The sequence below is a fragment of the Mytilus edulis genome, chromosome 1 (assembly GCF_963676685.1).
Source record: "Mytilus edulis chromosome 1, xbMytEdul2.2, whole genome shotgun sequence".
NCBI classification, from domain to species: Eukaryota; Metazoa; Mollusca; class Bivalvia; order Mytilida; family Mytilidae; genus Mytilus; species Mytilus edulis.
In genome coordinates this window covers 7,290,375-7,308,432 of record NC_092344.1, presented here as the reverse complement: position 1 = coordinate 7,308,432, position 18,058 = coordinate 7,290,375, and the positions used below count along the sequence as shown (strand labels likewise).

General features: G+C 30.7%; 1 protein-coding gene across 1 annotated transcript in view; it reads left to right on the top strand.

Moving 5' to 3' along the window:
* LOC139522907 (von Willebrand factor D and EGF domain-containing protein-like) overlaps positions 1–18,058 on the top strand; it is a 50,055-nt gene that overhangs the window by 13,756 nt on the left and 18,241 nt on the right. The window contains exons 5-8 of the mRNA XM_071316538.1: positions 5,983–6,234; positions 10,094–10,297; positions 14,996–15,157; positions 17,283–17,348. Of these exons, the coding sequence (XP_071172639.1) occupies positions 5,983–6,234; positions 10,094–10,297; positions 14,996–15,157; positions 17,283–17,348 (684 nt within the window). The remainder of the gene's footprint in view (positions 1–5,982; positions 6,235–10,093; positions 10,298–14,995; positions 15,158–17,282; positions 17,349–18,058) is intronic.

The following is an 18,058-nucleotide window of genomic DNA, read 5'->3' as shown; positions in this document are numbered from 1 at the left end:
AGTTTGAATACTGGTATACCAGCTCTTTTTCTGCTCATCATGTAGAGATTTTGAGAGGTTGAAAGCCTCTTTTAATAATAAGTCATCAGATTTTTTTTAACGTATATAATATTTAAACATATTTAACAAAACCTCCAAAAATAGAGGATATCTGCCCAGTTCACCCATAACTGCAATATTTGTAGCTTTTTTCTTACTCCAAGTATAAATTTACAAAAGCTTAAATGAGCCTTCTCTACTGCCAGGTCTCTACATATTTTTTTGAAATAGTTATCCCCTTGAGTGTTTAGTTTGTGAAAGTTAATGTCATTCCATATTTCACTGCCATACATTAAGACGGATTTAACTGTATGGTCAAAAACATGAATGAGAGTTTTTATTTTTGGTTTATGACCTGAGAAACATTTTTTTAGTTTAAATAAGGCCTTTAACCCTTTATTATACATTTCATGTTGGGCATCTGTAAATTTGCCATTTATACTAAATAAATTTGACACCCAAGTAGGTACAATTTTTTGTGTTCGTTAGGGGGGTATTATTTAAATGAAATTGAGTAGAAAGAAGTCTACCAGAATTGCTAAAAATCATGATTCTGATTTTAGTAATATTAACTTCCAGTCCCCAATTATTGCAATAGATCTGTAGTTTATCAAGACATTCTTGTAGCCCCTAGGAGTTTCAGAAAGCAAAATTAGATCATCTGCATACATCAGACAATTAAGTTTTGTATTATTTAGTTTAACTGGAAAGCAATCCTCATCAAATATTTCTGGAATATCATTAACAAAAATGTTGTATACAGTTACATGATTAGGGTCAATTTTCACTGACAATAAGTTTTACTATATATATCTTTAACAACATTATAAAATAGATCACTAACACCAAGTTTTCTTAATTTATAAAATAAGCCTTCATGCCAAACTTTATCAAAGGCTTTTTTGAAATCAATAAAGCAGGTATACAAATGTTTTAAACCTGTTTGAGTATATTTATCAATAAGACATTTCATGACAAACATATGATCTGAAGTACGCTTGCCTTTGCAGAAACCAATTTGCTCAGGACAAATGATATTTCTTTTAATACAAAATTTTTCTAATCTTTTAGTAAGAATTTTTGTAAAAACTTTACTGAGACAAGTAGTCACAGTTAGTCCACGATAATTTGATGGATCATCCTTTGAACCATTTTTAAATAAGGCAGTTATAAAACCATTAGCCCATATCTGAAGATAGTTTCCAGTTGAAAGTATTCTATTAAAAACATGATTTAAACTTTTAATTAGAAAACTTTGACTGTTTTTTATCATTTCATTTGAAATAATGTCTGGGCCACATGATTTTTTATTCTTTAAAGTATGAATTGCATCAGAAATTTCTTTATCTGTGATAAGGATGTCTAATTCAGTAAAAACTTTAGCATTTTCTAAATTACGTAAAAATTCTATTATATTAGGAGAAGGAGTTACTGGTTTTTTGTTAAGATCTTTAAAGTATTCAGCCCACTCCGTGCTTGTTATATTTGATGATTTTTCTGTTTTTTTGTCTAAATTTTTAAGGGATTCTAATAAAGTCCAATAACTTTTGGGGTTTTTCTCACGCAAATTATCAAGTTGATCTATAAGATCAGCACGGAATTCTCTATATTTAGTTTTTCTTGCTTTTCTGTATTTTTTCAGTAAAGCAAAGAATGAGGATCTAATATAAGGATCTTTGTTACATTTTTTAAAAAGCTTTTCTTTATCGCATAACTGTTTTTTCATATTTATGAGGGGTAGGTCAAACCATTTTGACTGTTGACTATTCTTCACTTTAGCAGTACTATTTACCTTTTTTATAATCTTTTTCTAAATAGAAATATTAGATGCCTCATAAAGGATATTATTCAGATCTTGAATCATAATATTTGAGTCACCAGTATAATTTGTATTATTAAATGTTTTAATTTTTTCTTGAATCAATGGTGATACTAGAGCATTTTGGAATTTCTCTGCAGAATTTTCTTCCCATATATATTGGTTTGGTATAGAGTAAACATCTTTTTGCACTACATTTAATATATAGTTAATTTTTAACATAGTGGATACCTGGCAGTGATCAGAGAGGTCGGCTTTAAAATCATGAACCTTAACAAATAGTATATTACTTAAAAGACTTTCGGAGGATAAAAAATAGTCTACCACACTACTACCCATAGGGGTGTGGCAAGTAAGCTGACCTATATAATCACCAGGGGTTCTACCAATTAAGATACGGATCCCTGTCTGCACACACAAGTCGTTAAGTGTCTTGCCCCTTGTGGATAAAATGCTATCTTGGCTATGACGGACTGGTATATCAAAATCAGGGTTATATTCTTCAAATAAAGATGGGACATGAGTATCTAAAATATCGTTTTGAATAAAGTCTAATTGTTTGGACCCTGTTCTAGCATTTACATCACCAGCAATTAAAATCTTTCTCAGTTTGGAATAACTTACTATATCATTTTCCACATATTCCAGAATATCATAGGTTAGAGATTGAGAATATGTCGAATTTGCAGGGGGGTTATATAAAAAACATAGATATAAATCTTCAGGTAAGCCAAAAAATTGCTTACAAAGTTTAAGCCGAATGTAGTCATTTGTTTTGCGTTTTCTTGTGCGTGCAGACATGGGCCGAATAAGATGCACAGCTTTAAAATCTGGTATTTCCAATGCATCTTCAAGAGAGCAATAGGTTTCAAGTAAACAAAAAATATCATTTTTGTTGAATTCACTAATAAAATCTGAATCACTGTACTTGTTGTATCCTTTTAGTTTAAAACCATTAATATTCCAACAGCTTATATGTGAACTGTTTTTGATAACCATTATACAGAAGGAAAAAATATTCAGACATAAAAAAAGACGAAAAAACTGAGATACCCATAGATATAAATTTATTGTACAGTAATGTAACAAATTGTACAGTAAATAGTGTAAAAAAAGTTATTAGATGACATTAATATGATCAAGGAGAGATAACTCAATGACTCCAATGATTTTATAGTATTAGCATTCATACAGGAACAGAAAATTAATTTCTGAAAGCTTTTTAAATTATTGAGACATTTTGTATGATTGCATTTGTTACATACTGTACTGTTTCACCATGTTTACAAAATGTGTATACAAAAATACAAAAAATTTGGTCTATTGTAAATTGTACAAAAGGATCAATATATGCATGTTTATAATATACATGTATGCAAAGTTTATAATTATTGTACATGGGACAACATATTTATCTTAAAAAACAACACAAACAAAAGACAACAAATGCTAAATTATATCTTTTATTATATACAAGATAATAAATTCAAAATGTTAACATGGAAATTTCTGCACTACATTTTACCTACCAAACAATTACTTTTCTCTTGGAAAATAACTAAAACTCCGCTATGTAATATTTGTGATGTCATCGAAGATTATGAGCACTACTTTTTAACATGCAAATTTCTGAAATCATTTTGGGATCAAATAAAACTATTACTTGATAAACTTAAAATAGGACATCATATCATATCAATTAAATCATTTTTGAACGGATACAAAATAAACGATACAAGTTATTACAGTATTAATGATTTAATTACAATTATTCTTTTTACTGTATACAAAGGATACTATATATCCGAACAAAAAACAAAACAAATTAATATGTTTGAAATTTTCAAAAAAGAATTTCTTCAATATCACGAAATATTGATAAATAAAGAAGGCAAATATGAAAAATTCCATAATCTGGTTGCAGCAAAAATTAAATTAATTTCATAAATTAGAATTTATAATAAATCATTGTATATATCATCATAATACATTATCATATTTCTATTCCGTTACATACATGTCATTATTACTATATATATATATTGTGCACTAACAAGTACTAACTTATCAATGAAATGCTATATACAAACGTTAACGAGGCCGGGATAAGGTACCGGTACTTCGTGTATCTCTAACAAATGTAAAATTCAAATAAAACATTATAATTTCAAAAAAAAAAAAAAATAATAATAATAATATTGTACATGTATAAATGAAGGCCTCTTTGGCCAATAAAAGCTAAACAAACACAAATATTGACTCTTGACTTAAATAAGAATATATGTATACATGTATAATAGAGGATTAAAATATTCTTGTGCCACATACATGTACCTAAAAAAAAATATTATTTATAATTATCATAAGCAAATAATACTTGCAATAATAGCTTTGAAAAAATAAAGTTGGTTTATAAGTACATATTACATGTAGTTACCACTGAGTAATAAGTTTGGTTTTTTTTTGTTGTTGTTTTTTATCTTCTACCAGTTTGTTGTGACACACTTGGCATATAGCCAAACATACTAGAATTGAAACCTGTGTACATAGGATACATAAAAGGGGGTTATGGGGAATGTTGTTCTGTTTTGTTAGAGTTAAATTTCATATAACCTGTACCATGCCAGGAATTCTGGTTTTCAAAATCAGTACCTTGTGTACCTATTTGGTGTTTGTTCCTTTTTGGTAGTTATTTCCCCTTTTTTGTTGATTGTGAGGTTGGACTTTTTCCAAGCCCATTTGCTTTCTTACTTGATATTTTATGTTTGATCCAAATACATTCATACCTTGTTTATTCAAGTGAAGGCCATCATTGGCTAGGAACTTTTTAACAGGAGTTCCTCTACTACCTAAATTAGGATTGTCACAAATTAAGATATCTAAACTGTTTAGATATGTATACTGTAAAAGTACATTACATTTCATAATCTTATCATTAAGAGTTTGATCTTTGAGACAAGCAAATGGCAAGGAGATTGTTATTTTAGCAAAGGTACAATGAGACTTTATCACATCAATTAAATCTGAACAAAGTTGTATACAATCTTCAGGTGTATTATTGCGCAAATCATTTGTAAAGAAATGAATATGTAGAGAACCGTTCTCAACTCTCATAAGATCTACCAGAATAATTTGCTTTGAAACTTTTCTTATGTACAACTGTCAGAATTGTTCTAGGGTCGAAATCTAAATGATGCGAGAAAGATTAAACGATTACATTATAAACAAATAGTAACTCTGTACATAACTGCTACTGTTCCGTGTTTAGAAATAATTCTTAATGAAACATATTTCTATTTGTATGTAATAATATATAAGTTTTTTATAACTTATGAGATAAAAACCATGGGAAATCGGCTTAATCCGTTGGGTCTATAAACCCATTAAGGTGCAGATACAAATTCAAATACGATTTTCACACATGATTATTTGCACTAATAATGGATAAAGGAGAGGATTCACGCAGCCTTAAAAGTGGCCCTAAATTTTTTATTTGACCCTAAAAATACAGAATAAAGATAGTTGCGATATTACTGTTATCACAAAAAAAACTTCATTTCGGTACGTCACATTAAAAATGATAAAGTATTGACTCTTTAAGTGTGCAATATTTGTGTTGTTAATAAAATTGAGAATGGAAATGTGCAATGTGTCAAGGAGACAAAAACCCGACCATAAAGCATACAACAACCGAAGTCCACCAACGGGTCTTCAATGAAGCAAACAACTCCCGCACCCGGATGCGTCCATCAGCTGGCCCCTTAACAAATATGTTATCTAGTTCAGTGATAATGGACGTCATACTAAAGTCAGTTTTGTTCAAATTTTTAACAGTTGTTAACAGTTTTCCCTATAATTCACTTTGGCTGCCAACCGAATTAAAGCAAATGTGAAATTTTATGATAAAGTTAAAATTCAAGGCCATATTTGGCCTAAAGTGAACCTTGTCCCCTTTTTTACGTTTAATCTATTCAATGTCTAATAAACTTATTAAAAACCGCCATCCATGATGAGGATGATGGGGATCGGGGTTCATCGGTTGAATTAACGTTATTGTACATGTTTGGCATGACTTCTCTAATATACGTAACAATAATACTGTCATATTTATATTTTCGTTGCAGATGTTAAAACGGAAACGTTATTTTGGACAGATATTGGATTACATCAAATAAAATCTGCCACCTTCGATGGAAATAATATCAAAACTATAGTTGATGCTCAGTCTCCACTTGGAATAGATATTTATAATGATTTTATTTATTACTCTCAATGGAAAGATAAAGAAATATATAAAATAAACAAAGATGGAACTAATAAACTTCTTCTATATACGTCTGCTTCTTATGTACGAGACATAGTTATTTTGCAGGACGGTGAGTAGCAATTGGTGTAATCTTCTTTTTTTCTATGAGTTTAAAGTTAAATTGCATATAGTTAAAAAAAACATACTTGCTAAATGGTCACATATATTGAACTTGACTTACATCTAGAAATTGACAATTAGGGTTGGTTGAAAATTGAACTTTGTAAATACAGAAAAAAGTAGTGCATATCAACTTTGCTTTCAATGATACAATTTTTTACGAAACTTCATAGTAAAAGTAGCAATGCTTTAGATGTAGAGGGAGTGCATAACATGGGAATTTACATCGTCTATAATTACAGAAGTGCAACCTATATTGGGGGGGAAAGAAAACATGTAGAATTTCACCAAATCTTTTTTATATAAAATAATAAGGTTTTATAAATATTTCTTTGCTTACCCTTCAGTTTATTGAAAATAACTCAAATATAAGGTTTTATAAATATTTCTTTGCTTACCCGTCCGGATCACCTTATTTCACTCCCGGTTTTTAGTGGAGTTCGTGTTGTTTCTTATTTATTATTTGTAACTGTTGATGTAAATGTCTTTTGGTGTTATGAGTCTTTGTTTACTCCTTGGTTTTGATTGTTATTGTCTTCGTGTAGATTGACTAAATTCCAGGGCCTTAAATATGATGATTTAGTATAAATTCACAGTTTACAGTACGCAGTGTTTTCTTAAAGTCCTGAATGCAAAATAGATTCGTAATACTGCTTCATACCTTGATCTTTTCCTCAATATGTGCACAGATGGACGACTTCACACGAAAATCTGTGATAAACGGGACGATTTTAACTTCCCAATTATCAATTTCCCATTTCTCAGCAGTACCCTCTACACCTTCGTATGGTGTAAACATATCTCAATTAATACGATATGCGCGTGTATGTTCACACTATACGGACTTCAAATACAGGGGTGTGCTCCTAACACAGAAACTGCTCCAACAAAGTTATGAGGAGGACAGATTAAAAATGAAACTCCGTAAATTTTACGGACACCATCACCAATTGGTTGATTCATACGATGTGTCTTTGTCTAAACTAACTAAGGACATTTTTACCTCGCGTGTTAGTTTGTGGTTTGTCTTTACGTCGTCTGATCTTTTAATTACCAAACGTGAATGATTACCAATTGTGACTGTTTTGCTGAGTGTGAATTTGCTAAGACGTGTCACGGTACTTTTCTATCCGTAATTCATGTATTTAGTTTTGATGTTTTATTTGTTATTCTCATCGGATTTTGTCGTCTGTAGTTGTAAATCTTATTTTTTTCTGTCGAATTCGTGTGTTATGATCAAGATAACTAATCATCCAGTTCATTTATTATATTTCAGTTTGGTTCAACTAAATTTATACGATGTATATGGTTTCAAGTTAACTTTGATTTAGAAGAAACACCCACATAGCTAGATAATAGATATTAATTAGAATTGTAATTTCCATTGTTATTAATAAATGTTATATCAGCATTACAAACCTAATTTTGAATTCTATCCTAATTTTATCCTATCTTTGGGAAAATTTTTGAAATTCAAATGTGACGTCACTTTGTGCGTTTATCGATTTGTCTAACGCGGCTGTGAATTTTTATGTGCTGGTTTAGGTTGTTTTATCTATCCGTTTTTATTCTTTAGTTAATCACCAGTTTTATCATTTATATCTATTACATAGTAATTTTATACTGATTTACTGTTTACAAAAGTTATTCTAAATAATAAGGTTGTTCCTATCCCGGACAGAAAACCCTAGCTGCATTGGGCAGAACGTTTTTGGAGCTTTTGGTCCTCAATGCTCTTCAACTTTGTACTTGTTTTAGCTTTCGAACTTTTTTCATCAGAGCGTCACTGGTTAGTCTTGTGTGGACGAAACGTGCGTCTGGCGTATTGAATTTTAAACCTGGTACCTTTTAATGGCTATTATTCGTTTGTTTCTCTGTCCTATATGTTTTCCAATTCATTTGTATTATAGTCCTATCATATAATGTTGTCATTTTAATGTTATATTTAACATTGCCATAAAATCGGGAGATTTGTCATGCCAGTAAACCAGGTCAACCCATCATATATTTTTTTAAATGTCCCGTACCAAGTCAGGAAAATGGCCATTGTAATATTATAGTTCGTTTCTGTGTTTCTTACATTTTAATGTTGTGTTTCAGTTGTGTCGTAGTTCTCTTCTTATATTTGATGTGTTTCCCTCAGTTTTAGTCTGGAACCCGGATTTGTTTTTTTGAATCGATTTATGAATTCTGAACAGCGGTATACTACTGTTGCCTTTATTTATATGCATATTGGTAATTTAAATTGTTTAGAAGTTCTTATTGTTTCTGTTCGCGCTCAGTCATAGAAACCTATAGATTTATATTTTTTGCTTGGGTGTTTTTGTCCTGTCGATAACCCAGGGGGCCAAGTGAGCTTTTGTCATCACTTGCCGTCCGTCGTTCCGTCGTCCGTCGTCGTTAACTTTAACAAAAATCTACTCCTCTGAAACTACTGGGCCAAATTTAACCATACTTGGCCACAATCATCATTAGGGTATCTAGTTGAAAATTGTGTCCGGTGACCCGCCAAGCCAACAAACATGTCCCCAATGGCTAAAAATAAATCAAAAGGGGTAAAATGTATATTTTGGCTGATAACTCCGAAACCAAAGCATTTAGAGCAAATCTGAAATGGGTAAAACTGTTTGTTAAGTCAAGATCTATCTGCCCTGAAATTTTCAGATGAATCGGACAACCGGTTGTTGGGTTGCTGCCCCTGAATTGGTAATTTTAAGGAAATTTTGCCGTTTTGGGTTATTATCTTGAATATTATTATAGATAGAGTTAAACTATAAACATCAATAATGTTTAGCAAAGTAAGATCTACAAACATGTCAACATGATCAAAATGTTCAGATGACCCCTTAAGGAGTTATTGCCCTTTATAGTAATTTTTACGAATTTATTGTAAATTTGTATAATCTTTTACAAAAATCTTCTCCTCTGAAACTACTGGGCCAAATTAAACCACATTTAGCCACAATCATTATTAGGGTATTTAGTTTAAAATGTGTGCGGTGACCCAGCCAACTAACCAAGATGGCCGCCATGGCCAAAAATAAAACATAGGGGTAAAATGTAGATTTTGACTTATAACTCTGAAACCAAAGCATTTACAGAAAATCTTAAAAGGGGTTCAATTGTTTATCAAGTCAATATATATCTGCCCTGCAATTTTCAGATAAATTGAACAACTGGTTGTTTGAGGAAATTCTGTCTTTTTGGTTATTATCTTGAATACTATTATAGATAGAGATAAACTGTAAACAGCAATAATGTTCAGCAAAGTAAGATCAACAAATAGGTTAATATCACCAAAATGGTCAGTTGACCCCTTAATGAGTTATTGCCTTTATAGTCAATTTTTAACAATTTTCATCAATTTGGTAAATTTTGGTAAGTTTTTACAAAATATTTTCCTCTGTAACTAAAGGGCCAAGTTCATTACAGATAGAGAAAATTGTAAGTATCAAGAATGTTCAGTAAAGTAAGATCTACAAATTAAACATATCACCATCACCAAAACACAATTTTGTCATGAATCTATCTGTGTCCTTTGTTTAATATGTTTTAAGAACCTCTAGTTTTACAAAATGATAATTATTTTTTTTGTGTGGTCGAGGCAATAGCCTTCAAGCTAGAAATACAAAAAAAAAACTCAATAAAACTAACATTAATGATTTCTATCATATAAATGTACTACAAATTCCATATTCAAAGAAATATCAGACAAATTTAGCAAATCTGAGGCTCCAGTGGCAAAAATAAACGAAAAAAATGCCTATTATATGGCATGAACATATTGATTCATTTAAATCATATTTTAGGAATGTGTGGTAGTTATAACAGCCTGCAGGTTTCAAACAAAAGATCCATAGATTACATCACTGATCTGTCATTAGATGTTCCAATAAGTGATCATGCTTTAGAAATGGGCTGGTACAGAATGATCAATGATAATGGAGACCAAATTCCAACGTCTCCACCAGGATTATTGCACTGTGGAACTATACATCCTATCTGGCTGAATGGTATAATATTTTTAATTACAGTTAATTAATATCCAGGAAGAAAATTTAGTTCATACATTGTGTATGTCGGCGATAGCTGTAGGAGTAATATGTCCCAAGTTGAAATACATAACGGATATATGTAAATTCCCATTTCGGCAGAACACACTGTCTTTATTTTTATGCCATTTGCATAAATATCGCATAAAATAGAATACTCTGTAAATTTTATGGATACGAGACATATTATAGATTCCACCACTGCTACAAGCGTGATGCGACTTTTCTCTAACCGGAAAAGTAGTGTTTCAATATTAAAAGTACGAGCTTGCCAAGTATTTTAAACTCTTAAAATGTATCCGTATATTGGTAAAATCTGTTTCCCTAATGATTTTTTATCCTTCCGTTTAAAAAATTGGCAGAAAGGTTTGTGTTTTTTTATGTAACAGACATTGTCGCCTTTTGTCATACGTCACAATAGGAAATTCAGAAAATTATCATCAACACTTAATTTCGAGCAATCATTTGCCGAGAACAGATATTCACTAGTGAGTAGAACAATATGTTTTAACAATCGGATTGGAAAATAGTGAAAAAAAGTAAAAGCACAAAAATACTTGAAATAAGGCAACATGTAGCCTACCGCTGTTCGAAATTCATAAATCGATTGAGAAGAAAAGAAATCCTGGTTACAAACTTAAACAGAGGGAAACACATCAAGTATAAGAGGAGAACTACGACACAACAGAAACACAACATTAAGATGTAACAAATACAGAAACGAACTATAATATAACATTGGTCATTTTCCTGACTTGGTACAGGACATTTTAAAAAGAAGAAAAAAGGTAACTTCGAGGAAAATATAAAAAGTGAAGTCCCTTTTTAAATTTCAATTAGAGATAAAATTGTTTGATTCTCAACCATTTTTTGGTATGCGTCGATTGTAGATTATTAAGGTGGTACCCAACACTTTCACTAAAATTAATTTGGCTCGTTTAATTTTCATATACTTAGTATATACTTTGACCCTTTAACAAAAATATAAAAAATTCAAAAAATTTGAACCAAGCGTTTTATCAGAAAAATTACACTGGTTATATAGCAGTTTGACAAAACTAATTTTGATCATTGAGAAGCTTTATATTGCCTTCACAACGCAACGTAATTAAAATGTTTAGCTGATTTTACAGAGTTATCTCCCTGTAGTGTTAGGTACTACCATAAGACGCCCGTAGAAAATGTGTAATTATTTGTTAATTACATGTAAAAGGGCTTTATAATTATAAACTATTAAAAGTAAAAATAACAAAAACAACGAAATCCGTGGAAAATTCTAAACGGAAAGTTCATAAGCAATTGTCAAAAATCAAGAGCTCATGCACTTTATTATAGGGAACTCAGTTTAGAAAAAAGAAGTGATTACATATTTAAGCTAATGTTAACACAATACACATATATCCAGGATACGAAACAATAATCATTTATCTAATGAAAGGGGGTTAAAAAATGGCTCATATCTATACTGAAATCCAGTATATCTAACTGGACAATTATTCTTAAAAATTAATTTACAAAAGAATGGAAATTATATATATTAGTAAACCAGGTTGAATTCACCATTTGTACATAAGGAAATGCCTGTTCCAAGTCAGGTATATAGCAGTTGTTTTCTATTCCGCTCACAATGGATATTTTTTTCAACATCAGCAATCCTCTGTACAACAGTTGACGGCTTCAAGGAACAGATTTATATATCTGCTCTTTCACTTAATGTTAAACACTGTAAAGCGTGTACATTGTTTTACCAAAAAAACTATGGATAACAAGCCACTAAAAAATTAATAAAAAATAAATAACTGTAATATATTTTATTATTTCTGTTCATAAAGCATAACATTACTAAAAAATGTATTTCTTTTAAATTGTACACAAGCCTCGCATGCAAAGGAGCATAATAGTAAAAGTTGTAACTGTGTGCGGAAATACGAAGATAGATAGTATAAGCCTTTGATTTACATTTTTTATATTTCTTTTATTTGTCGATATCAATTGTTTGACTTTAAATACTGATTTGGATTGGTACACTTCGCTGACTTAAAAAGTGTCCCTGATGAAATCTTTATCGCTAACTTTGATTGAATTTCGACATAATTCTATTCACTTTTATATATCTGAATCAATAGCACAGGCCATACACAATTCTTTAAAACACACATTTAAGGTAATTGTTTTATGAACTTGACAATGCTTAAAAAAAAAAGTACAACACAAAAATGCTGAACTCCGAAGAAAATTTAATCGGAAAGTCCATTATCACATGGCAAAATCGAATGACAAAACAAATCAAACGGATGGACAACTGTCATATTCTTGACTTGGTACAGGCTAACATTCAGGAACACCACAGATACAGTCCTTTTATTTTTTTCAAAATTAAAAAGAATATACATGTATATTCTTATAGTTGCAATGGTTATCAAATTTTCCGAAAAGTAAGACTTAACATCTGAAAAAGTATAGATATTAACTTTTTCAAGACAACAACGTATTGTCATATGTGTATCGGTTTGGAAGAAAATTTTGGGATGCGTAAATAAAGTCAACAGTAGTATACCGATGTTCAAACTCATAAATCCATGGACAAAAAACAAAATCGGGGTAACAAACTAAAACTGATGGGAACGCATTAAATATATAAGGAGAACAACGACACAACACTACAATGTAACACACATAGAAACGGACCAAGCGACAGACAAAATCCCACGAGAATAACAAATATAACATCAAAACCAAATACATGAATTTGGGATAGACAAGTACCGTGACACGTCTTATCGCAATGTGAATTTACACTCAAAAATAAGAGAAAACAAACGACGCAACGTTAAAATGTAACACATACAGAAACGAACTATAATATAACAATGGCCATATTCCTGACTTGGTACAGGACATTTTTAAAGAAAAAAATAGCGGGTTGAACCTGGTTTTGTGGCATGCCAAACCTCCCTTTTTATAGCCATGTGAAATATAACATTAAGATGACAACTCAACACTACAGGACTACAATATAAATAACTTGGAGAATACAATTGACAAAGAAACACACGAACAACAGCCAACAAGTTGAAAATTTTAATACGCCAGAAGTGCATTTTATCCACACAAGATCTACAAGTGATGCCCAGATACAAAAGTTTGAAAGCCAAAACAAGCACAAAGTCGAACAGCATCGAGGACCAAAAGATCAAAAAAGTTGTGCCAAAAACGGCCAGGGTTTTCTGTTAGTTACCAGAACATCCTTATCATTTAGAATAATTTATACTTTTGCAAACAGTAAATTTATAAAATTAATAAACAAAAGCTGTACATGATAGAACTGAAATATTAACTAATTACAGGAAACAACTGAAATACATTACATAACCAGACATTTGCAACACAATATGTAGACACATCCGAATATGTTTAAACCTCAACGTCAAGTGACGTCATATTTGAAATTGTAAAAAATGACAAAAAATGATGACGTCATAAGAATTTGTAAAACAGATCATCAAAAAATGAAAAATGACGTCATTTGAATGAATAAGATAGAACTAGGACTGACCCAAGATTACATTTGAACTAAATACTGATATTGCACTTAATAACAATGCACATTACAATATTTATTAATAGCACACTAAGGCAGCAATAATTAACTATATTAATAAGTTACTAGTATTTTCATTATTCTTTTGAGTCTCTAACACTTATAGAACATTTTCGATACCCCTCTTTAAGCAAGAACATTAAACAACCGTAATATTACTTCTACGTTATAACCATTACACTTTGTCATGGTCAGGATCTTGGCAATAATTTTAGATTAAGGTTAGGTGTGGATAGTTAATTTAGAATTGTCTTTGAAATTTTTCACGGATTTTTTAAATTCGAAATGATTTACAGCGTGGCATAAGGTACAGACACTTTCTATTGTTGATAACTGCTTGTAATCCTCTTGAAGTCTTTTCTGTGTGATTACTGCCTCAACCATATATATATCAATTTCATCAATTTACTCATTGTTAAGGATGTTTGCTTGTCATGTTATAGAATTTTTGTCAGATTTTCAGAATCCTCTGGTTTTATCCATTTGAATGCCTTACAATATTTTGCCCATTGACCCCCATTTTTCTTTTTATAGATCTTTTACATGTATAATTAAACGCTATCTGTTATAGTATTATAAAACCGTGCGATTATTTTTAACAGTTTTTGAGATCTTAAACTTGTCAATGATAAAGTATGAAAATTCAAGAGGGAACATTTTCCCGTCAATATTTCATTGGCTAATATCTCAAAAACAAGCACACTGACCTATATATATATTTTTTTTTTTAGCTTTTTTGGTTCCTTTGATAATTACCTATCAATATATACTAGTGTTATGAAAAGCTTGTTATTTTGAAACTGAGTAGCGAACCTCCTTAAGGTACATCATTTGTACATAATGAATATGAGTAAGTTTAGAAAATAAAACGTTTTAGGTATGCGCTATTCTTAATTTCAACAATATAACTTTTTTTATAGCTTTTAAGGTAATAATACACATTTGTTGTTAAATCCCAGTTAATAATATGGTTGTAAGTAGAATAAAATAGTGATCGGTCATCAACACGAATAAGTTCGTATCACACTAACCATTATATGTATAACTTCTCATTCTAGGAACACTGCCTGTGTCTGAAGAAGGAAATGTTTCGAGACAAGTATGTGTTCAGTCCTCATCAGATATATGTGAATATACAATAACTATAGAAATAAATAACTGTGGAGGATATTTTTTGTATTACCTAGATAATACACCAGCAAATTCTTCATTTTGTTTTGGTATGTAAATATTTGTCGTTTTCATAATTTGTGTTGTTGGTATGTAAGGTAAAGGAACAGTGCATGGATTAAGTCACAGATTTTTGTAAAGTTTGTATACAACTGTGAATTGTAAAACTATGCCTTAACTTCAAAAAAATATAATTATCTCTGTAATATTCTCTGATTAATTACTGATTGAAATCTTTCAAAATATGTGAGCATCAGCATAGAGTGCACATCAAATCGACGAAAAACGTTGGTTAATTTGTCTTAAAACTACCAAATTTCAAATTTATCGATTTTAAGGTTTTATTGGTACAAAACAATCATGATTATTGTCATCAACTATTGGTTTTCTTGTGTATTAACCACGCTGGTACTTGGTTTGTAATGCAAAACTTGACAAAAAAAATTAGGTATTACAGCCAACAACGCTTATTTCAACATTTTATTTATTTTTTTTACATAAAACACCACTTTGAGTGAAGTATACTATTAGCTACTTTGTGGCAGTCGACGTCTATTTGAGTAGGGAGTGCTCAAACAGACCCCAAACGTTTGGTGGGAAACCTGACAATCCTAATCAATAAACATCGACCACCACAGCTGTAAATAATGGAAAAAAATACAAATTTGGTCGCTGTCTCATTCATATGTACTCACCATTTTATCTAATTATATTTTTTATATATTTTGTATCTTCTTTCTTTTTCCGTAGTTATTTTTCATTTTTGTTTTCGTGCTTTTCTTGATTTGAGATTTTATTTTTTATCGTTATTTTTTAAAACAAAACAAAGAACTATTATTTTCATTTTAGTGTGACAATTAAAGATAACAATAGAAAAGTATGGAAAAAAATGTACATTAAGAATTGGAAACCCATAAAATCTGACAAGTTCAAACGCTCAATTATATCAACTTTAGATAAGATAACTTTAGATATTGCCGTATTCCTGACATAGTATAGGCAATAGAACAGCAACGCTGACGATAATTCTTCATATTAAGTTTTTGACAAAAAAGAAGAATATAAGAGAAATTATTTTAAAAGCTGTGTATACAAACATGTATGAAAATTATGAGATATATTAAGATTTTCAATTAGAAAACTATCCATCAATGCTCATCGAAACATCCTTCAACAATGAGAAAAATGTATACCGTATAGTCGGCTATAAAAGGTTCCGACATGAATAATATGAACATTCAATTGCTGGAAATTAAGACTATTTTATAACATACAATTTATGAGAACCCAATACGACAGATATGAACCAAACACAACCACTGAAAAACAGGTTCCTGCGTTGGAACAGGGAGTATGGACAGGCCATCAAAAGTGTGACGGGATTATACATGTTTGTGAGCGCTCAAATATCCCCCTAATCTGGGACAGTGGTGTTACATTGAAACATTTGATAAAATGTTAGTTGCACTTGGTACGAGGCACAAAATAACTTACACACAAACATAAACAAAGAGCACTGACATGAAGAGTTCTTGTATTACCGAAAGCCAATTCAAAGTCAATTACAACTAAGGAATACATTATGTTCTCCCAAACTAATGTACCAATCATTAAACATCAATTGGATAGAGGGTACAGAAGCTTTTGCTCGATAGAGAGTTGTCTACTTTAACTCCAGTTCTTCCGGACCTACATCACAATGGATGTCTAAAATTACCAACAACCCATCGAACCTATATCTGCCATAAAAAAGAAAATAGCACTTTTAGATATGTTGATGATATTTTGGCTTTCAATTATGACAACTACAGTATGTAGACTTTATAAGAGATGTATCCTGTTGAACAAACTATACAAAAAGATTATTCATTTTAATACAAACTTGTTGAGAGAAAATAATAAAAAAAATAAAGTACATAAACAAAGAGTTAGGACATCTAAATAATGAAAAGGTTACATCCGATCATGGTTTATTTCTATTCAAACGGATGTTGTCAGAAATATTTTTCAAAGATAGAGATATCTATCCTTGATATACAAAAGCAATACAAACAAATATTAGTATAAAGAATTCGCGTTATATATTGCCAGAATAGTGGCACTTCACCGCAATTAAGACAAAGAACTTTAAAAATGGGTATAGAGCCTACAAAATATAGTTTTAATATATTCCAGGTGCTGGCGCAGTTTTTTGTCCCGATGGAATGTCCTCTGATACAGGGTACTATCCAGGATGCACATGTAAGTATGTTGTCCTCATACATAGATTGTTGCCTAAGATGTATTTGAAATATACATTAAATGAAATACATTGAACACGTTTAAGAATGTTTCTTAAAAAATAACTGATGTTATGTATTTGATTACTTGAGTAAAAAGGCATTTGGTGTGTAAGGGAAGATTGGTACATTCTTAAGAAAAGAACGCATGGACATATCTATCTATATTTGCACCTAAAGGCTTATAACAAGAAGCATATCAGAGTAAAAACTGCTCCATTAAGAGAGAGACGACAGATATCAGAGGGACATGCAAACTCATAGATCGAAAATAAACTGACAACGCCATGGTCAGAAAAAGAAAGAAGAAAGAAAAAAGACAGGATAAATTGTCATACATTTAAAAACTTAATACTACTTATCGTATTTGTCTAAAAGATAGCATTTCGGTTAAGGAAAACATTTTACAGCGAGTTTCTATCAAGATCATGTATATACCTGAGATCAACCCCAGTTTTTGATGGGGTTCGTGTTGCTCAGTCTTCAGTTTTCTGTGTTCTTTCTTGTGTTTTATTATTTTTCTGTTGTTTTTTTTTCAATTTTAGCCATGGCGATTTCGGTTTATTTTCGATTAATGAGTTTGACTGTTCCTGGTATCTCTCTCCCCTCTTTAAATAAAATTCAAAAAAGGGAAGTCCATAAAAAGTGACAAACGCTATTAATCAGCAGAAC